Source organism: Maniola jurtina, chromosome 20 (genome assembly GCF_905333055.1).
Source record: "Maniola jurtina chromosome 20, ilManJurt1.1, whole genome shotgun sequence".
Lineage (NCBI taxonomy): Eukaryota > Metazoa > Arthropoda > Insecta > Lepidoptera > Nymphalidae > Maniola > Maniola jurtina.
Genome location: NC_060048.1, coordinates 7,152,357 through 7,175,345, shown reverse-complemented (window position 1 = coordinate 7,175,345; position 22,989 = coordinate 7,152,357). Strand labels below are relative to the sequence as shown.

Genomic DNA, 22,989 nt, shown 5'->3' with positions numbered 1-22,989 from the left:
TTTGGCAGACGTGTAGCTTTATTAAGACAGCTGCACCGTGCTAGCTATGCAGATTTTAATAGTATGAATGCATACTTTGAATATATAACGACTCTTGTCCAGCAGTTGACTGATATTGGAAGAGCTATAGAAGATGCTGAGGTTGCAGAGATTATCTTGAGCGGCCTTCCACAAGAATATGATATAATTGTGTCTAGTCTCGAAGCTGTTGCCTGCACAGGTACAATTTCAAGTGATCTAGTCCGTACTCGGTTGTTGCAAGAAGAGCAACGCAGAGGCCGTACTGAGAGCAAAGACGACATGGCCCTGCTATCTAAGCAAAGGACTAAGAAGGTACCTGTTTGTCATTTTTGTCTCCGTCCTGGTCACAAAAAGTTTCAATGTTACAAATTTAAGAAGGAACAGAAAAGTAATCCAGGAACAGCACTAGCAGCTCAAAGTAATGGAGTATTCGAGAGCAAGGACTGGATTGTGGACTCAGGTGCATCAAGACATATGTGTAAGGACTTACAGTGGTTTATTAAGTTATCAAAGTGTGATAAGACTGTGCAAGTTGCTAACGGTAGTACCCTAAGATGTCTAGGTTATGGTGATGTTGTAATTCCAATGAAAAATAACAAATCACAGCTGGTAACAGATGTTCTGTATATACCTGACCTCTCAACTAATTTAATAAGTGTTTGTAAATTATGTGAGAAGGCTTTATCTGTGAAGTTTAGTAAAACTAGATGTTATGTTTTCGATGGGGAATTTCTTGTTGTTTCTGCCACTAGACAGGGGGGAATTTATATTTTGGACAATGTTTTATATGATTCACAGGAGCATTCTTTTGCTGCAAATAATGTGAATGCTGTGCCAACGCCACAAAGTTCGCTTGACACAGAGGGAGCCAAGGATACACCGGACTTATGCTTGTGGCATAAGCGGCTTGGACATTTGAGTCTCCGAGGGGTAAGTGTTCTCCGTAAACTTGCTGTTGGTATTAATGCTAACTCGACTCAGCATGGTACAGTCACTAACCAGTGTGTGTCGTGCGTTGAGGGGAAGCAAGCAGTGCAAAAGTTTCCTAGGGGTGAAGCTAAACGTTCCAAGCAGTTGTTGGAGCTTTTACACTCAGATGTGTGTGGTCCAATGCCGGTAAGGAGTCTGGGTGGGTCTAGATATCTGGTAACGTTTACCGATGATTTTTCTAGAAAGTCATATGGCTATTTAATGAGATATAAATCTGAAGTTTTGTCCAAATTTAAGATTTTTAAAGCAACTGTTGAGAAACAAACTGGTTATTTTATTAAATGTCTGCGTACTGATAGAGGTGGGGAATATTGCAGTGCTGAGTTCTCCAAGTTTTTAAAAAGTGAGGGTATAGTCCATCAAACTACTGCTCCATATAGTCCATCTCAAAATGGTGTCTCTGAGAGGCTTAACCGAACACTTTTTGAGAAAGCTCGTTGTATGCTTCTTGAAGCAAATCTTCCTAAAGAATATTGGGGAGAAGCTATTTCTACAGCTATATATCTTAAAAATAGAAGCCCTACTGCAGCTGTTCCCAATAAAACTCCTGAGGAGGTATGGACAGGTCACAAAGTCAACCTGAGCCATCTACGTGTTTTTGGTTGCCGTGCTATGACACTCATTCCACAGGTGAAGAGAGATAAGCTTGATTCAAAATCTAGAAGTTGTATCTTTGTTGGCTATTGTGAGCATACTAAAGGCTATAGATTGATTGATCCCTTGAATCCTAAGCAGATTATTGTTTCTCGGAATGTAATATTTTTTGAAAACCAGTTTATAAACCACTGTGACAGTCATTCTAATTTAGATAGTAATATTCTTATTCATAGTGATGTAGGTATGCAAAGCAACCGAATAAGTGATAATAATATTAATATGGACATGCAAAGCAATGATCCTATTGAAAATAATAGCTGTGATAATAATAATATTAATATGGATATGCAAAGCAATAATCCAAATGAGAATAGTATTGATATTTCTTGTGATGACAGTAATGGCAGCAATGATACTGGCCTTACTAGTAAGAATGATTATTCTAGCCAAAATCTTGATGATGAGGTGTTTTCTTCTCCAATTTCAGGTGAGTCCTCCTTCCAAAGTGCAGAGGGGACTGCAACTAGTGCAACTAGTGATGGAGAGAGTAACGAGTCAGACATCACTGTAAGTAACGAAACAGTCGTTCGAGGGGAAGATACAGTACTAGAGGTTCCTAGTTCTAGCTGCGAGCGACCTGTTCGTTCTACTCGTAATAGAAAACCGGTAAGATTCCAAGATTATGATTTATCTGATTCATCAGACTTATCTTTTTTGGTAAATGGTTTTATTTATGACGAACCTCAATCTTTTGATGAGGCAATGGCAAGTCCTAATAAAGATTGTTGGCTCACCGCTATGAGTGAAGAGTACAATTCTCTGATTAAGAACAATGTTTGGGAATTAGTGGATAGACCAAAGGACTGCAATATAGTTAGTTGTAAATGGGTTTTTAAACTGAAATCTGATGAGTCTGGTAACTGTACAAAGTATAAAGCTCGTCTTGTGGCAAGAGGGTTTAGTCAAAAGTCTGGTGTCGATTATACAGATACTTTCTCACCAGTTGTAAGACATACTACACTTCGAATTTTATTTTGTATTGCTAATGAATTAAATATGGACATAGAACATTTGGACATAAATACAGCCTTTTTACATAGTAAGCTTGATGAAAGTATATATATGGAACAGCCTGTAGGTTTTTCTAGTGATAAGACCAAAGTTTGTTTCTTAAAGAAAAGTTTGTATGGTCTTAAACAGGCAAGTAGGCTGTGGAATAATAGTGTTAATGTTTTATTGACTAACAATGGCTATGTACAAAATAACTGTGAGCCATGTGTTTATATGAAAAGAAATGACAAGCAACTAACGATTCTAGCATTATATGTTGATGATTTTTATATCTTTACTAATAGCTCTAAGGAAAAGGACAAATTGTATAATTTACTAGAATCAGAATTTAGTTGTAAACGCTTAGGTAGTATAAAGAACTGTTTAGGCATAAAAATACATAGAGATAGAACTAGTGGAACTATTGTATTTGACCAATCAGACTATATTGTGAAGTTGTTAGAACGTTTTGGTATGACAAATTGTAAAAGTGTATCTACACCGATGGTTGTTAATAAACTGGAGAAAGGCTCTGGTGATAATATTTTAGATGACACTGTTTATCCATATAGAGAGTTGATTGGATGCCTAATGTATTTGTCAGTATGCTCTAGGCCTGATATCACTTATGCTTTAAGTTATTTAAGCCAATTTAATACAGCATTCACACGAGATCATTGGTTGGCTGCAAAAAGGATATTAAGATATTTGCATGGTACCATAAATAAAAAATTAGTTTTTGTTAAATCGGGTACTTTTGATATGTCAGTGTTTGCAGATGCTGACTGGGCCAATGATGTCGTGGACAGGCGGTCTTATAGTGGTTTTGTTGTAAAGATTGGCGACTCCACTGTATGTTGGGAGTCGCGCAAGCAGCGATGCGTTGCGCTTTCAAGTACTGAAGCTGAGTACTTAGCCCTAAGTGATTCGTGCAAAGAAGTATGTTTTATTAGAAATTTTTTGTTTGAAATTTTTGATAAACATTATTGTTGTAGAATCTTTAGTGATAATCAAAGTGCACTAAAATTGCTTGAGACTAGAGAATACTGCCACAAAAAGACTAAGCATATTGACCTTCGCTATCATTTTGTAAAAGATTTTGTAAGGAATAAGGATGTTAGTGTTAACTATTTACGGTCTGATAATATGTTGGCTGACTTGTTTACAAAGCCCTTGTCTAGCTTTAAATATTTGGGTTTTGTTAATGACTTGGGTATGAAAAGTACAGAGTCATAGGGATTTTTAAGTTTGATCTTTTTATTAGTCAGTCATTTGGAATATAAAGGTTTTGAGATGATTGGTTTATACACAGTCATGCTAGACATGAGATAGACAATGTGGAGATTGTTGTATTTAATTAATCTGAGTTATTAATGTTTAATGTTGTTCTACATTGTAATGTTTTTCTCATGTTACGCATGAGGGGAAGTGTTGTAAATATGAAAATTAGGGGTCAATTTATAAATGACTTGGCAACCCTGATTTTCATCTAAGACCACAGACAACCAATAGTGTTTGCTGTTTGACAGCCAACCTTTACTTCTCCCTTCTCTTGGGCAACCATGGCGGCATCGACATGTATTAATTAGCTCTCTAAATTAATTTGTTATACCTAATAAAAGTGATCCAGTTCATCCACTGCTAATCTGCCTTATTATTTCCCCATAACTCACAAGAACATAGCTACATTTTATACTAAAAAATTGACCTAACGGATGTTACATGAAAAATGTGGGGTCTGCAAAATTTTTTTTTTGCTATTCTATCGAGTGGGGTGTCAAATGAAAGAGAAAAAAATTGTGCGTTCTTAAATATAAATGTACTGCAACATTAAAATATGCTAAGCGACGGAAAAACAATTTTACTAACTATAATATTTAGCGTTCATTAAGACGATCGCAGTCGGGTTTTAGTTTTCAACTTTATCTGGTATGTGGATGCAGCCATGCAGTTGCATCGCTACCGTTCACGAGTTCTAGGAAATTGATGGTGTGTATTGCTTGTTTTTCCTGCTTCTTTAGTAGTGGGAGGGTGGGCAGTGCGTATTGCATCCTGCACGTATCTAGTTCACTGGTTACAGATCTGTCTGTTTTGATAAACCAATTTTTTTTTCTTAAAAATTAAATTTGAATTGCCTACGAAATTAAATTTAATTAAATTTGAATTTCGCAGGCAGACCCGTCTCATGCCCGTTATTAAAAATGTCAGTTCATTAATTCAAGATTCCTCCTCTCTCGTCTGGCTTTACAAACATTAGCCAATGTCAAGTTTGTAGTTATTTGTAACAAGTTAGTTAAACTATACAAGTATGGACCCCGTCTGTGCCGGCGCTCGCCGAAATACGCACGGCACCCCCTTAGAGCGCTTTCCAGTCAGTTTTAACAAAAAAAATACTCCAAAAAGGCAGAGCACGCCCGCCCGCCAACACCAACACAGACGAAATCCCAGTTCAGGATTGGTTCATGCTCATTATGTTAGTCTAATGGTCTGTGGTCTTGTTTGTATATGTCAATGTCAAAGGCTCAAAAAAGCTAGGACCCAGAGCCGTAAAAGTTAAAACCAGTAAAGAAAAAAGTCAATATCAAATATCAATTGTAAATTCCTGTTCATTTTTCGATCTAAAATAAAATTTTATAAAAGTTTGTGTGATTTTGTGGTATATTATCTTACATGGCTCTAAATACTCGTTTATTTGTGGGCAATTTGCCAGAAAATTTGAATGAGGACGCTCTAAAAGAGGCATTTTCTTCTTACGGAGAAATAACAAACTTTGATTTAAAATGTAAACCTGGTTTAGAAGCTGATAACAAGAAAAGATTCGCGTTTATTTCTCTAATCGCGTCAAATTTTAACGTGGAATCATGTAAGTTCAATTCTGCGATAGTTATTAACAATAAAAACATTTTTGAAAACGCGTCGCCACCTAACCTAAAAACCCATTCCACTCCACATTGTTACCTACAAAAAACTGTTGGAAGTGAAAACTTAATTAGTACCATTGTGATTTGAAATATGATTAAACGAAAAAGCGACACTAAAAAGAGAAACACATGCATCTATGGAATTAGGGCTGCGAGAGAATGAGATAGAATACAATCAACAGCATTTCCTATTGTTATTATTTCATACTTTAATTAGGTACCAAACCTATCCTGTTATTTGTTGAAATTATGTTTATTAACTAGCTGATGAAGTGATGTACTTAATATAACAAAAGTTAGTACTATAAAATGTAAAATACCTTTAAACTTGGTAACTATATTATAATAAATAAACACTTCAAATTATTTGTTACTCTGCATTTGTCTTATCTCACAAAGATTAGTTTTCTGAAAGTTACACTTCCACCGCACATGAACTGCATACATTTTTTTTATCTATTTCACTTTAGTTGTTTATTACTTAATAATAAATATCAACTGCTTTTTAATCTATTTAATTTTTTTTTGCAGGTATAAAGTATTTTTCAAATGAAGATTTCCAAGGAAATAAACTATATGTTACAAGAGCTCGTGAAAGTTTTCTGGAAAGATTGCAAAGAGAACGAGAACAATTAAAGAATAAAAATGATGAAAAGGTTATTGTGCCTTATTATCTTGATTTTTTATATTACTTAATAGCAAGGTACTAGTAAGCTGGTCCCCTGATGTTAACAAGTTTTCCTTATCCCGAAATGCAAGTTTTGACAGAATTTAATAAACTTATACATTAATTATGTGACCTTATCCCAACTTGTGTGTGTGTGTGTGTGCTTATCTGGCAGACTGGAAAAGTTGGAGTGTTAATTATTTTTACAGACCTGTATTAAACAAAAAATAGTATTAAAATATTTAAAACAATCTATTTACCACATGTCATTGTGGGATCAAATTACAGCCAGGGATTTCTAAGTTAGCTAGTATTAAAATTTTGTTATTTTTAGTTTCAAAATCAAGAAGCACACCTGCCTATTAAGAAAAATCATATTGGAGAACACCGTAACACACATAAAAGGAAGTTTAATGATGAAGACTTAAATGATAGTAAACATATTACTAAGAAATCTAAAGAAAAACCTGCCTGTGAAAATTTCCAGCACACAGTTTTATCCAAACAACTGAATCAAACCAACCATTTCTCTAATGAAAACCAGCTCATTAATACAATTGACAAACAAAGTAGAAATGCTGGGGAGAAAAACAAAAAATATGATAATTTATTCCAAAACAATGAAAAGAAACAAAACTCTGACAAGAAAAGGCAAGAGTCAATAAAGAAGAAGAGGCAAGAATTTAATGAAAAGAAAAATATCATAAAGATTGGGTTAGTCAGTATTGTAAGTAGTAAAACAGTTTGTAGGTTTATAGAGTGAGAGCCAGCAAAGACCAGACCTTTGTTAAATTATAAAAGCTGAAATTTTCACTACATATAGTGCCCAACACAGGGAAGAACAAACAGCGACTATGAAGCTTGGATCATAGTGGCTTTGCCCAAAAAAAAACATATAATATAATAAAGGTCTGGCCATCACTAGCTCTTAGTCCATAATTTCTTATACAAAATTCAATGGTAATTTAAATTGGAGGGTAAGTATAATATCTGTCAAATCAATTAAACTGATGAGCAGACAGTTTGACAGACACTTTTACATTTACAATATGTATTAGAATGGAATTTCTAATTTTTTCTTTTATAAAAGTGTGTTTATCATTAACAGGACAAGCAATCCAATAAGAAAATAATATTTTCCGATAATGAAGAGGATAGTACGGCTCAAGAAAACCCAACAGCAAACGGCCACATTAAACAGAACAATCACAAACCAACTTTATTTGATGATGGGGGCAGTGATGATGAAATAAATTTTGAAGTCAAAAAACAATATGAAGGGAAAAAAGGTCAAAAAGTAAGTTATTATATTACAGTCAAATATCTGAAAATCATGTTTATAGGCAAAATGTCTTGATTGTTACCTTAATAAGTGCTGCATTTCTTCCATCTACTCAGTAGAATAATTTATATCAAGAACCATTGGTAGCAAACAGAACAGTATCTTATCAAGCAGACTTTGTTAGGAGTCAGTGGACTATGTATAAATGTAGCATCTATATAGGGGAACAAAGTACACCCTGAGGAAGCCATAATAATCCCAGTGAAGTTAGTGCTGTTATACTTTACAGCGGAAAATATAAGATGGTGGCAAATACAATGGATCAGTAATAACAGGGATCCTACTATTAGCATTTTGTTGATTATACAAGAAAGAGCTGTCTTGAAAAACTTTAATAGAATTTGTATTTATTATAAAGCATTTAAGTTATTTGCAATTAGGGATGATGACTACTAGTCAAATCAGTGACTTTTTATCAAACGTCAAAACGCTGCTCGCTTAGTATGGGAATATGAATGAAATTCACAGATGTGATGTACTTTTTTTGTTTAAATCGATAATTTAATATGGTTAGCAAACTTAAAACTAGCATCGAATGTGGATTTTACGAATTGTGGAAGACACTCTATTTAATAAAATTACTAAGAAATAATTTATTTTTGACATACGAGTAGGCATCATCCCAATCACAAAATATAGAATTCCTATACAATTATGTATGTGTTTTGTAGGTTTTAGATTTACAATCCAGATATAAATCTGACAAACGTTTTGTCTTAGATGAAAGGTTTGTTGAGGATTCAGAAAGTGAAAAAGATGATGGCCAAAATGATGAAGAAGAGGTAGACTTGAATCAAGCTGACGAAAAATCTAGACAGTTGAATACATTGCAAGATTTGCTTGGTGTTACTATTAAATCAAAATCGACTGATACAACAAATAAAACTAAGTAAGTTTAATGTTATAATCCAACAGGAAATTCTGTGATGTTTATAACTTCGCTATTATTATAAAGTGTTAAGTTTGTCCTTTTGTTTTTGTTGTTCTTGCTTCTCTATGGCTCTTTGTAATGTGGTAGTTTGTCTTTTACTTGTTGCATAGTATAATGTCAAACATAAATACTTCAACTAAGGGCCGATTTTTTTATCATCTAAAAACTTTTATTTGAGAAATAGATTTGAGATTTTGACAGTTTTTGTACAGGAAATCTAGTAAAACATTAAATTTACTAATTTATTTGACTTAAATACTGCTCCAACGATCAAAATAAGTGGAACCGCAGGTTCCGAAAAACCTGCATCAATCATTATTACAATCGTAATTGTTGTAATTGGTTCAACTTATAGTATTCTTGTTGCAACAATGCATTGTAACTTGTAGCCATATGTCTAAAAACCCTTCCTTAAAATCTATTTAAGTCAAAAATATCATATTTTTAGAACAAAATTGGGGATGCTACGTTTTGATCCCACCCAACCAGAGCATGCCAAGTATTTAGTCCCAGTAACTGCAGAGGACCACACAAAAAAATCGAAAAAGAAGAAATCTAAAGAGATTAAAGATGTAGAAAGTCAAAAGGAGCCAGAGCCTGTTGTGGAAAAAGTTGAAGTATCTAAGGAACAGTTTTACAAAATAAGCGACAGTCTAAAGGAAACCATGACACAGCCAACCACATTTAGCTTGAGGAGCTTATTTACAAAAGAAGATGATGACCAACAAACAGGTATTTTTTTTTCTGAACTCTGTACTATACCATATCCACAAAAAGAAGTTAGTATAGGACTCTCTCTGTTTCGTAATTTGTAAATGATAGAGGCAGAAATCTCACCAAGCGTTAACCATTTTGAGTCACCAACCAATTGCAATCTTGTTTTCAAAAAACATTCGAAATTAGAAAACATAGTTCCATTTGTGATTGGTTGGTGAATCAAAATGGTTACCGCCCACTGAGATTTTTTGTCTCTATCATTTATATGGGGTACCATACGAATGATAGAGAGAGACAAACATCTCAGTGGGATTTCATATGGGATTACATAACACAGCGAGCACTGCACTAAATTCTTTCCACAGATAGGATAAAGTAGGTATAGTTGGCATCAGAAAAAATATCTTGGACTTCGTCTGTGGTGGCGTTTGCTGGCGCGCGTGTTGTGACTTTTTGGAGTGTTTTTTTTTTGTTAAAACTGACTGGAAAGCGCTCTGAGGGGGTGCCGTGCGTGTGTCGGTGGGCGCCGGCGCAGACGGGGTCCATACTTGTGTAGTTTAACTAACTTGTTACAAATGACTACAAACTTGACATTGGCTAATCATTGTAAAAGCCAGACGAGAGAAAAAAAAAATATCTTTAATCTTGAAATCTGCAGGGATGGCTAATTTATAGATCTATTTGGTGATATGGAGTGTGGCTGTGTCTTTTCTGCAATGATGTGTTCGTCAGTCAATTTTATGTTTGTTTCTACACAGGCGCAACTGAAGATGTTAATTATATTCCCCTACCAACTAAAAAAGATACCAAAGTTAAAAACCCTATGGAACCAAGTGAAAAAAACCCATTTGTGTATGATTCGTCCGAGTCTGAAAATGAGGAAGACAATACAAATAATATGACACCTGCACCAGAGACTAATGAAATCAAAACAGTGTGGAGAGAAAAATTGTTTTTTTCGAAATCTGATCATCGATTAAAAGGTATTCATATTAGTCTGAATTTTTGATGACTGGCGCGCTTTTGCGCTTGTTCATCACCCTACAGGCATGGGGATCCACAGCCAAAACTGATTTTTGATTCTTGAAAGCACCACAAGAGGACCGGCGAAAGTCAAAATCAGCATTGCTTGTTTTGTTTGTTTGCTAGTTTGACACCACAATATACTTATATTATATACTAGAGGATGCCCGCGGGGATTTCTGTTTTTTTTAATTCCGTAGGAACTCTTCAATTTTCCAGGATAAAAAGAAGCCTATGTCTTTCTCCGGGATGTATCCCAAGTTTGTACCTTTAATTAAAATCGGCTCAGTGGTTGGGCCGTGAAAACGTAGCAGACAGACAGACACACTTGCGCATTTATAATATTAGATAAGGCAAAACCGATAGTAACAAGCAATACTATCAGATTTAGACAGGACAGTGCTATTATGTAAATCAAGCAGGGCTTTACATAGTACTAACTAGGCGTGCGCTTACGTGGTAGGCGCGGGAAGAGCGAATATCCATTTACGAAGTAATAGTATTGCATAGAAGCAGGTGTTATTTTGCTGAAGTCTATGATATACAAGGAACCAAAAGCTTAATTTGCTATAATCCGCTAAAACTCGACGTACGATTCGCCCCGACATCGACACCGGAATATCCTCAAAAGATGGTGTAGGTATTTGTCACGATTGTCACTTTGTAATTAGGCATTGTAAAGTCTACATCTCCTGAGGATGCTCCCGTGGCTCTTCGGGGCGAAACGTTTGTCGAGTGGTTGTTTGGTTTTAGGGGATTATAGCAATTTAAGTTTTTGGTTCCTTGAAGTAATAGTAGTCAGGATTTTTCGAAAACTTTTAAATTACTCGTTTTACAGATGGTTTGATTTTCTTCGGAAAGCCTTATGAAAATGGAGGTCAAAAGGAGAGAAGGGAATTAAAATCGCTAATGAAAAAGAGAATTTACAATAAAGAGAGGAAGAATACAATGTTCCAGAAAAAAATTGGTGGAAGAAAGAAGAGTATGAGACAGAAATTTAGAAATTGAGTTTGAAAATAAAATACTTTATAATGTTTTACGTGGTTTTATTATTATCTAAAGGTTATACTGAACCAAGATAACATCATCCCAATCACGAAAATCGCTGATTTTTGAGATCAATTATTGTTGTTTGGACAAAATGTCAAAATCAGGTAATATCAATGATGTTAAACAAGTTCAGTACAGTGGCCTGTAAACAACTTGAGCATTGACTGCGAGTGTCGCGTGCATGCGAATGGTCGATCAGTCGGCGTGGGTGCACGCGATTGGTTGATAAGTCGACTTTTACCCACTACACTTCTTCAGGTCCAAGTTGTTTGCCAGGCACTATATTAGGGATGATTTATGCTAGAACATGCCAGGCCTGAGCTGTGTATTGTTCGAGGCTCTGAGGACTTTGGCACTACATGGTCTGATGTGACCTCGTACAAATATGCAATTGTGTTTCTCACTCGGGCTGGGCACAGCCTAGCATAAATCCTCGATATACAGTAAACAGAGTAGTAGATTAGAATGTAGTTTATCGTTTCTTCCATGTAGGCTTTTTCCTTGCACCTGGTTGGCCAGGCTTCTTACGTTCACGTCTCCTGTGATCTCTTGTTAGCAAGCCTGCAACTTGCATGGCTTCTAACATACTTTTATCAACAAAGCTGCGTAGACCCCAAGCAATTCCCCATCTTATAGCTCCAGATTGACCAGAAGGACCGCCACCCTCTACATTGGCTACCACATCAACTTTATCTTGCATCCCAGTGAATATTAAGGGGAATATGACTTGTTCTCTGGGTTGTGTATCCTCAAAATATGACAAATCTTTTCCATTAATAGTTATCTTGCCTGTGCCTGGAGATTTAATTGTTACATCACCCCTTGCCTTCTTCCGCAGGCATTCATAGGTGGTTACAAAGGCACAACCATTTTCATCATAGCTCGGTTTAGGGATTTCTAAAGCAAACCTCTGAGTGGAAAGTGGTTTTCTGAATTTTTCTATGAAATCTTTACATCTGTAGGAGTATGGTAGGGATACTAGCCGCTCCATGACCAATTTAAAGTTATCATATTCCAAATCATTTATACCCTCTACTAAAATCTGTTCAAGTTGGTCTTTGGTCAACCAATCACTAGAATCTAAATTGAGACTTGCGTTTGTATCTGGTATTTCTTTCTTCCGAATAACCTTGTCTTCAAATTTATATAACAATTGTATATTTTCAGCTGCATCATGCAACAGTTTGAAGAAGTTAGGTTTTCCTGTATAAAATAAAAAGTGATGTGGGCGGCCGGCTTCGTCAAATTCTGCAGCTTTTCTCGCGGGAAACACTTCCTCTGGTGGCTTCATCAGCGGGCGCGCAGCGGGGTCGTAAATACCACTTGGGAATAAATATTCAATAGCACGATCTACATCTTTTTGGGTGAACATTTCCGGGTCTTCTCCCATCATATTTGCGAGATGCCTTTTGCCAATATTGTACTCAAATTGTTGCCTTTTCATGAATTCATCGTGTTCCCTTGCTCTCTCTAGATATGCCTTCATAGCTTTGCTCACCTTCTTCTTCTTGCTTAGTGTCTCCCAGTCCGTGAAGCTATTGTATACATTTTCCTTAGACGCGGTAGCTTTTGTGCTGTATGAAATATTTTCTATAGATTTTCTAACCAAGGAACATGTAAGTCCCCTTATGGGCAAGGCGTATTTTGTGGATAATCTTATCACCAGCGACATTTTATTTTGAAATAAATACATTTTCAACCATAGCTTCTGTTTTCTTGTTGATTTTTGTATTAGGTACCCAATACCCTATGTTCGGAAAATCAAAATAACCTAAAAAATTTACCTAAAAGTAACAACCATAGACAACAACCTCTAACCAAGACATTGGCAGTTAGTGAGTTTTTTTTACTGATTTTACGGTTCTGGATTCTAGCCCTTTTGTACGTTTAATAGAAACATAGAAGTATAGCTCCATTAAGGAGTGGAGACAAGGAGCACGATCTCCGTGTGTTATTAATCGAAGATAAAAAGTACCTATCCATCACACTAATGTGCGGGTGGCGCTACAGTAGCCAAAGGGTGAATTTTAAAAAGAGCGGTAAATTTGAAATAGAGAAACTACGTAAATTGTTGAGGTATGGTATACTCAATACTGGACTGTAACTAAACTACTCTAGTCACTAAAAGTATTATATTTTCTAACTCGGCATATTTCAATCCGTTAATTTACAAACTCGGCTTACTTCACTCCGATAACAACTGCAACATTCATATCATACTCTTTGTCTACGCAAGCGCCAATTTGGAGTGTTTTTAAACTTTTATAGCTAGCCACTTTTTCCCTTTAAGAGATCGTTCTCCTTACCTCTACACTCCATTCACATTGATATAATTATGTTCATACAAAAAGTTCTTCCGTGTAAAGCCAGACGAGAAAAAAAAAGTTCTTCCGCGAAAAGCGCGGCAAATTCAAAAATATCAGTATGGAATCCGAATTGCTAGAGTAACTTAATAAGGTAGGTAACAAAAAAATAGACAATAATGTGCTGTTATTATAGATTTTATTATTTTCCTTACTTTTTATCTTAAAATATAAAATCTATTGCTATAAGTGAATCCATTTAACAAGAAAACCTTTTATCATAAGTATCTACACAATACTGTGTCAAAAATAATTAGTTACATACATTTTTTCTAACAGGTAGCATTATGTTTTTAAATAGGTAGTGTTTATAGATTTTATCCATTTGTAGCGTTAGGATACTGAAGGCAGGACAGCAGCTGTTTTGATTACCTACCTAAGTAATTCAATCATTTTAAAGTTTCTTCAATCTCCAAGCTGTGACTTAGAAGTTCTAGAAGTATACATTAGCGCTTGTTGGTATTTTTTCGCAAGTTTTTATAACTAACTACGGTACCTAAACGGAAAATTGTAACTTCTGAAAATATTTTACAATAGGTAAGATTATGGGATAGTAAAAGTAGATTTAACTATAGTTTAGGAACAAGGAACTTAGGGAACATTATGAAAAATAACACTAGTAATTTAAACCTTTTCGTTTGAATGGCTTTTGTTACTTTCACATAGTACAATTTACTTCATCAATATAGCTTTGTTGTATCTGTAAACTAAATTGACAAGTTTAAATGTAATGCTATTCTTTTCTAAAGGGATTATTATAAAAGGCATAACAATATTTTTAGACTTCTCATTTTAGATTGTGTAAAACTGACTTAGGTACAATATTGCTTACCTCGGAGAAAACACGACAGATTAACCACGAATGTATAGTTAAAGGTGGATTGAGAGCACTTTTACCTAATTGAAGCCTTATCGCTTATCGCTTTCCCACTTCCACTATCAAATTAGAGCAAGATCGGTCACTATTGGTGTCTCGCTCTCGCTCGCCAGTTTGAGTGGGATAGCGATAAGTAGGTATTTGCTTTAAATGTGTAGGTATTAGGAGCGCTTGATCCATTTTTAATATACATTCATGGGTTGAACAGATTTCTGAATTACTGAATTAGTTTATTATGTCATCGTAATTATTTTATACAAAGGACGCATATAGATTACTTTACATATAATAATACTAGGTTGTATTTTTTTTAATAGGGTTTTAGTTTAGACGGAACTCACTTAACATCAAGTGAACCGCTTGCTCGTTTAATCGCTATTTACTTATATAGACAAATGCTCAGTATTATAATACATCCAAACGCTACAAGGAAACTGTACAAGAGATATGAAAATGTTTGCGTCTCTTTCCTTCTTATATCTACCGCATATAATCATAGCAATGAACTTGGTGATTATCACAATCGCAATTGTTGATAGCAATAGGGACGATGACTACTAGTCAAATCAGTGACTTTTAATCAAACGTCAAAACGCTCGCTTAGTAAGGGAGTTTTTATGATACATAGATGTGACGTCATAAACATTTGATGTACTTTTTTAGTTAAATCGATAAATCAAAATGATTAGCAAATTTAAAACTAACTGCAGACGTGGATTTCAGGAATTTTGGAAGAGCCTCTATTTCATAATTTCTAGGAAATAATTTAATTTTCACAAGGCATCATCCCAGTTGTCTAAATCTATAGTTCTCTTGTGGCAAAACCTGTGTCTTTAGCCCATTGACGAAGGATTAACCAGTCAGAAGCGAATGTCATATTGTTGCAATCAAAGCTCTCGGCGGTGGCCACTCGTTAATTTTAGAGCAAATCCAGATTATGTAACATGTTATAAATTTTTTATTGCACATCGCTGATCGCGCCCACAGTGGTTATCGTTAATTATATAACAATTCAACATAACAACTTTGTTGACATTTAAATAACAATGTTATATAACGTAAGTCCACACTACCGAAAACTATGTTGTATAATATGTTCCATAGTCTGAATGCACCGTGACATGTCCGTTAAAGTGTGGATTCATCTTTAGCGGCGTAAATGCTGCGCAGTACTATCACTTTTATAAGCAGCGCTGATGTACTTGCGCAGAAATCTTATTTTGGAATGGCGCGAAAATATCTCAGCGAAACACAAGTGCGTCTATCCACTATTGGCTGTTGCCTTCCGGACATTTTTTGCACGCGTGAATTATGAGCCAGTTAGCACGAGTCTCTGTTATTCTTATTTAAAACCTTAACGTCAAGCAATAAGGCCTGTATTTCATTGGTGTACATTTAGTTTTAGTCGTCGTTAGGTTGCGCTATTCTGCACAAACGAATTTTGCCGATGTAACTTATAAAAGTAGTAGTACTGTACACGTATAGACTAGGAGTAAGAGGTGTGTTCACACTAAACCCCGTGCTTTTCACACTAGAAGCGATGCCAAAACGCGACTCGATATGGGTTACGTCGGCTCGTCTGACGACATCAGCGCCTCCGACTGCTCGTCCAACTCGGATATATTTCTGATGGCCCTGTGAAAACGATAACCAGGTTTAACAAAATGTGTACATTTAGCACTTATTCAATCACAGAGTAATCCATACTCCATACTAATATTATAAATGCGAAAGTGTGTCGGTCTGACAGCTTTTCACTGTCTAGTGTGCTAAGATAGCAGGGCAGAAATGGATTCAGCGAGTCACTCTGCTAGTATGGAGGCTTTCGTCCGCGAAAGGCTTAATTTCTGACACTGAAGGTCACACACACACAATGCGGGCGCCGCGCCACGCCTCCGCGCAGCGTAAGGCACTGTTAAAACGAGACAGCGCTATACCACTGGTATAAACTATTTTAACTGAAATTTAAGTCTAAGCAAAGTCAAAAGCCCGCCGCTCTATAGATTTCAACCATAGACTTACGTAAACCCCTCCGCGGCGCGCAGTTTGGCTGTGAGCCAGGCGAGGGGCTCGGGCATGGCGGCGGCGAGCCAGCCCGCGGCCGCCAGGAGGCAGGCGGCGGTTCGCCACACGCTGCCGGCGCCGCGCCACGCCTCCGCGCACGCGCACAGCGGCAGCGTCAGCGCTAGCGTCGCCGTGGCTGTCTGTGATGACGTCAACCAACGACCCCTGTCATACAAAACACTACACTTGAAGCATTCTATGTGATTCTAGGTAATGCAGAGTTAATTTCAGATTCGTGAACATACCACAGCCATAGAGATTCGATCAACAGCGGTCCGATAGCGCCGTCCAGCAGCAGCCAACTCCACAGGCGAGGCGAGGGTAGTTCGACCTTCTCGACGCCGCCCAGCGCTAACAGCCCGCCGAAAGCCCAGGCCAAGCATCCACAAGCGCATCCCACAACACCTGGAATCAGGTGGATTAGTGCCAACAACTCTCAGAAATGAGGAATACAAGAGAGAGGAAGAAAGGGATTGTACTGTCTTGTTTAATAGTAATATAATTATTTATTAAAGTATTTGTTACATACCGACAAGCAGAAATGAGTTGATGCCATCTCCTTTCCTTAACTCTTGACGAAATAATATGAGATGTACAGCATAGCAGAGAGCCGATCCTAACGCTGCCAAAACGGCCGTCCAATTGCTTTGGTGACTTTCTGTTACTCCTAATACCACCTAAGAAAGATAACTTTATTGAGCGTTTACATTTAGCGTAAGGTCGGCCGCCGATTGGCTAATCTACCTCATAATTACAATTGCAATGATGAAATAGTATTATAATGTATTATAATCTACCTTAAAAAAAATAGTATTTGTAAATATCCATTTCTCTCTTTCCAATACTTACCAGACCAGCTGTTGTGAGCAGGATAGCAACAAATTTGGAGAGTGAGAATCGATCGTGCGGAACTTGGGCGAATATCGCTCCGATGGACAGAGCGAACGCTCCCGTTATCGACGTGTACAGCGTGGCCGAGCACGTGGTCGTGTGTAGCAGGCTTAACCGATATAGATAGTTTGATATGAACCACTGCAACAATAAATTATCAATTATAATTAGATTATTAATTATATTATATCACACTTCACACTATCACATCACACTAATATTATAATGGCAAAAGTTTGTGTGTGTGTGTTACTCCTTCGCCTCCTACTACTCCTACTCCTCGCCTTAAGAATGATGTTAATAATTAAGATTGAAGCATAAACTAACTACTAAGTAAAGTTAGATAATAATGATTAACGGGATACTTCAGGATTACAACCTTTAGATTAACCAAGCCTTGTGGGCGTACTAATGATACTCTCGCATTACGAGTAATCACGGACTACCCTCAATAATCATTATAGTAACCCTCACTTATGGGTCATGAGACACCCCTTAGCCTACCTAAGTCGCCTCCACATCACCCCTCACACGACTCCCGGACCTAACCTAGCTACCACAACCTCAATTAGTCCAACTTACGCAGAAAGTGTACAGAGTAGTACCTACTTTGAATACATTATATTTTACTTTAGACTTTGATTTCATAATATAAAGAAACGCGAAGTGTAGCTCTATTCATCGCTATTTGTAGGCCTCGCTGGCGCAGTGGTAAGCGCTGTGGTCTTATTAGTGGGAGGTCCCGGGTTCGATTCCCGGCAGGGGTTTAGAATTTTATAACTTCTGGTATGGTTTGGTGGGAGGCAACAGCCGCACCTAGCCCTACCGGCAAAGCTGTGCCGCCAAGCGACTTAGTGTTCCGGTACGATGCCGTGTAGAAACCAAAGGAGTATGGGTTTAATAAAAACTGACATACCCCTTCCAGGTTAGTCCGCTTCTATCTTAGACTGCATCATCACTTACCACCAGGTGAGATTGCAGTCAAGGGCTAACTGTATAAAAATAAAAAAATCGCCTTTATAGCTACTCACCGGTAAAGAAAACACGAGCGCAAGTTTAAGATGGCGACGGGTGGCAGCGGCGGCGGCGCGGCGTTGCGCGTACTCGGTGGCGCGCATCGACGCCGACCACGACAGGCGCGCCAGCAGCGCCTCGCCCGCCATCGCCGCCGACATCACTCGCACCTGGCCGCAAGGAAACGCGTAGGTACAGTTCAACCTCTCGTAAGGCAGAAGTTAAATCTTATACTGAGAGTACTACCACTTTTATAAGTTTTTTTTTTAATTATATAGACTAGCGCTTGGCTGCAATCAGACTCGCTAGCAAGTGATGATGCAGCCTAAGATGGAGCGCGCTTGCCTAGAAGTTGCCTATTCACTCTTGACGTTATGCAGATGTCCGTGCGCAGAAATTTTTTACTCGTACAAATTGGCGCTTAGAACAACCAATAGCGGACAGACGCGCGCTATGCTTGGCAGAGATAGTTTCGCGTCATTCATATAAAAGATTATCGAACTCAATAAAATTTTGTAGACACATTCTAAATACAAATGATATGTTTGTGGTTTCAGAGTTCTGTAAAAATATTCTCAAATAGCAATTGGAATAAATGAATGAAACTCTTTTCCTACGAACAAGCAAAAACTATGATTATGTAGGTATGGTGCAAACTGAGTAGGTTCCTGCGGGAGTGGAGCGGTGTGGAGTGGTGACAGTTGTCACAACTAGACGAATCATTGAGCTGAGTGAGAGCACGCGTCACGTCATCACACCCCTCCCGCACCGCTCCACGACCTCCTGCGGTTATGCGTTATGCCTATTATAGTAGGTAATTAAAGGTTAATTAGGGTTGTTAAACTTGTTATCAGCCTCGAAATAGGGCCATATTACAACTTATTGTCAGCTGAACAGGTACATATCCAGATGTATTGTGGTGATTAATTAATTATATTATTTATTATTGAGTAGATAAGAACAATACAAATATTGCTTAGTAATCTTTTGTTCTTTTCCTATATAATGTGTAGGTTTATTCCATTTTATCTTTAGTATCAAAATAACGAGGCAGGCATGATTAAATTAATCGCCTCCGAAAAGTTTATTGCTTCTTAAAGATTAATCCTTCTAAGTATACCTATAGTGTTTTTTTTAACTGTCTATTTATTTTTTCTTTGAAGGTTTGACAGAAAAGATATCAATTATTATATGCATACCTCATTAGTTCTAATATTTAATACCACTAATAAGATTATTAAAAAATCGGTCAAGTGCGAGTGGGATTCTTACATGAAGGGTTCCATACTATTTTACAAGAAATAATATTGTTTTTTTTTAATTTTCATGGCAGTTATTTTGAAATTTTTAGTATTTGTTGTTATAGCGGTAATAGAAATACGTACGAAAATTTCAACTCTTTACCTATTACGGTTCATGAGATACAGTCCGCTGACAGATGGACGGACGGTGGAGGCTTAGTAATAGGGTCCCATTGGCACCCTTCTGGTGTGGAACCCTAAAAATAATGCAGGTGTTGCTACATAAATACCTCTGCCACTTTGTTAAAGCGCACGGCTCTGGGCGTCGCGTCATCACTATCTGTCGTCTCCCCAGCTCGGACAGGGATAAATGTAGAATCACCCTAAAAATATACAGGAATTAACAACATTGTCTATGAAAACAAACATTTTTAAGGAAAAAGTCTGGAAACGTAATAAATTACAGTTAGAATAAGAAAGCAAACAATACATATAAATATGTAATATGAAAATAAGTTCATTTCTAAAATTTTTCTATGTAGGTATACAGTGGACCCCCGGTAATCCGGCCCGTGTCTAATCTGGCACCCCTGTAATCCGACAAGTCTATTTTATTATTGAAACTAGCTGATGCCCGCGACTTCATTCGCGTGAATGTAAGCTTTTTAAAAATCCCGTGGGAACACTTTAATTTTCCGGGATAAAAAGTAGCCTATGTGCTAATCCAGGGTATTATCCAACACCAGTCTTAATTTCAGCCCAATCCGTTTAGTAGTATTTTGTGTGAAAGAGTAACCAATATACACACACATACATATTATATACATACACACAAACTTTCCCCTTTGTAGTATTAGTGTGATGTGATGTGATTTACTTTTGACATACATAGTGAAGTACCTATGACTTGTATTTCAGAGGAGGTATGTATAACATATAGAATCTTATCGTTGGATCTTTAATTTGTCGGATTACAAGGTACTCTTTTGTAAAAAACGCCGGACTATAGGGGTTCTTACGCAGTACTCTATAATCCGACTAATTCGATAGTCCGACACTGACCTGCAAAACGTTTGTCGGATTACTGGGGGTCCACTGTACTTATAATTATGTTCATTCATAATTATTATATTGCAGAATGTTTATACTGCCCAGGCATTGTTTATTTTGCGTAAGAGCCAATGAGTAGCTATTTTTGAAAACCTCAGCCTTTGCATACAAATTAATAATGCCAAACCAATAGAATACATGCTTAGTTATTATCATACCAGTAAAATAACAATACTTCCTCCCAGTGAAAATGGTAACTGTTATTGAAATATTAAGTGTAGAAGATTTTAATATAATAATGAATGGAAATAAAACATGGCTATTTCATTAAAAAAATCTTATGTACCAGATTGCGTGCTGTTTGGGCTCCTACTTGGGTTGAGTAACCCCCCTGACTTGTAGTTTCCTAAAATATTTAATGTACATAAAATTGCAGTCTATTAACAGGCATCTTTCATGCGAATATATGCAAAATTTATTATTATACCATGCATATGGCAAATACTTATAAAACTACAAATTTTATTATTGGTTATTGAAAGTATTTTAATTTCTTTTTATTATTCTTTAAAATATGAAACCATTGTAAAAATTTAATTTTTTTTTTGTAGAAAATTACACAAAAATATCACAATCAGTTTGAATTAAATAGATGTAGGTAGATTATACTAACACTAGTGACATTTTGGAGGGTGCAACCAGCTGATAATTCAGTTTATTATTATTAATATTTTCATATTTTACAATTGAGAAGTATAAAGTGTAGGGTTTTAATTATTCTGACCCATGCTTTATCTCTGCTCAAATTCCAGTAGTCTAATCATCAATACAATATTTTTATGCTATGAGTTTCGATAGATATTAATTAATTAAGTGCTCATTGTTATCAGCACCTATTTAATCTTTATTGTAGTTTTGAAGGTGCAATTATGTTACTTACCAAACTGTTGTTAGCTTCTGTGTAAAAGTTCTCATCATCTGTTTCCGCGGTGGGTTCTATAAGTTGCTGAAAGGAAAAATATAAAATATTTATCTGTAACCATTTCTAACACAATACACTACAGACACCATACAGTTAGTTGAAGGATAAAACTGCAATTGAATCTATCAACAACAGTTTGGATTTGCAATTTATTAGAAGTTGGAAGAGACCGTGACTGTCTGTCAAGACCAGACTGTCTTTAGTCCATGTGGATTTATAAAAAAATGTGGGAACTTTCAGATATTCAAGGTTAAAAAGTAGCCTACGTCCATCTCTGGGATGACAGCTCTATACAAAATTTGGATAAACTCAATTAAACAGATGGGCCTGAAAAAGTAACAGACAAACAGATAGTATGGACAGACACACTGACACATTTAGAAGTGGATAAGATTTGGATTATCATTAAAAAATGATTTAACTTTAAAATAATATTAGCTTAAGCCAGTGACTTCAACCTCATGATTAAGTTTTGAAAGAATTGGTCAAGAATATCTAGGTTTAAAAGTATCCTATGTCCATCTCCAAAATGCAAGCCATCTCTGTGCCATTCAATGAGAAATGTTAATACAAAATGTATAAATCTTACTGTGTAGTCTGCAGGCTGGCAGGGATCTCTTGTAGGTGGGGTGAAGCATAATACTAGTAGATACACAAATAGCAGTGAACTCCTTACATATGTCACTAGGAAGGGTCTTTCCAATTTTTTTTCTACATAAATATACTGAAAAAAGATTAAGATCTACAATGAATAAGATATTCAGAGCATTTTTCAACTGTTTCAAAAGTTTGTATTAATGTACCTTTGTTAGTTCCGACGAGACCACCCACAGAACACTAACAAGAAATAAAATAAACAGTCCAAAGGCAAATTTCCTCTTACTAAAGTTTTGTACATCATCTTTAGGACTTTTGTTATTTGATGTCACTCGGAAATAGTTATGGCATAAGGTCAACATTAAGAATAGGTATCAGTTTATTAGTATGCTGAATAAAAGAAGCTAGGGCTAACTTGTGTTCATTTAGATTTTAAGCTATGAATGTTTATCGAATGAGGTCTGAAGAGAATATTTATTCATCTATATTATAATCCATGCACTTGAAATCAATGAAATAATAATTATTCTACAGTTTAGATATTCTAAATCAAAACTGTAGCTATGAGACTTTTAGCAAGAACTTTGTTAATTAGATTGTT

The 22,989-nt window shown here is 36.3% G+C and overlaps 3 protein-coding genes across 4 annotated transcripts; 1 reads left to right on the top strand and 2 right to left on the bottom strand.

Moving 5' to 3' along the window:
• The first annotated feature begins 5,221 nt into the window (after nucleotides 1-5,221).
• On the top strand, nucleotides 5,222-11,295 carry LOC123875369 (nucleolar protein 8). Its single transcript, XM_045921150.1, has 8 exons — nucleotides 5,222-5,521; nucleotides 6,111-6,235; nucleotides 6,581-6,973; nucleotides 7,355-7,543; nucleotides 8,260-8,477; nucleotides 8,968-9,251; nucleotides 9,995-10,219; nucleotides 11,098-11,295. Exons 1-8 carry the CDS (start codon nucleotides 5,329-5,331, stop codon nucleotides 11,265-11,267), a joined length of 1,797 nt encoding a protein of 598 aa, XP_045777106.1. The 5' UTR covers nucleotides 5,222-5,328; the 3' UTR covers nucleotides 11,268-11,295.
• On the bottom strand, nucleotides 11,289-13,105 carry LOC123875371 (28S ribosomal protein S9, mitochondrial). The gene has a single exon (XM_045921153.1). It carries the CDS (start codon nucleotides 13,000-13,002, stop codon nucleotides 11,782-11,784), a length of 1,221 nt encoding a protein of 406 aa, XP_045777109.1. The 5' UTR covers nucleotides 13,003-13,105; the 3' UTR covers nucleotides 11,289-11,781.
• A 2,891-nt stretch (nucleotides 13,106-15,996) lies between these two features.
• On the bottom strand, nucleotides 15,997-22,859 carry LOC123875370 (solute carrier family 35 member F5). 2 transcript variants are annotated; one of them, XM_045921151.1, is made up of 11 exons: nucleotides 22,595-22,859; nucleotides 22,381-22,515; nucleotides 21,750-21,815; nucleotides 21,156-21,215; nucleotides 20,050-20,142; nucleotides 18,536-18,688; nucleotides 17,463-17,645; nucleotides 17,143-17,290; nucleotides 16,859-17,018; nucleotides 16,572-16,778; nucleotides 15,997-16,184 (listed from the first exon to the last, which is right to left on the bottom strand). In XM_045921151.1, the coding sequence occupies exons 1-11, from the start codon at nucleotides 22,748-22,750 to the stop codon at nucleotides 16,115-16,117; spliced, it is 1,431 nt and encodes a 476-aa protein (XP_045777107.1). In that variant the 5' UTR covers nucleotides 22,751-22,859; the 3' UTR covers nucleotides 15,997-16,114. The 2 variants fall into 2 exon arrangements, with proteins under 2 accessions (XP_045777107.1, XP_045777108.1); XM_045921152.1 differs by lacking the exon at nucleotides 21,156-21,215.
• Between the last annotated feature and the right edge of the window lie 130 nt (nucleotides 22,860-22,989).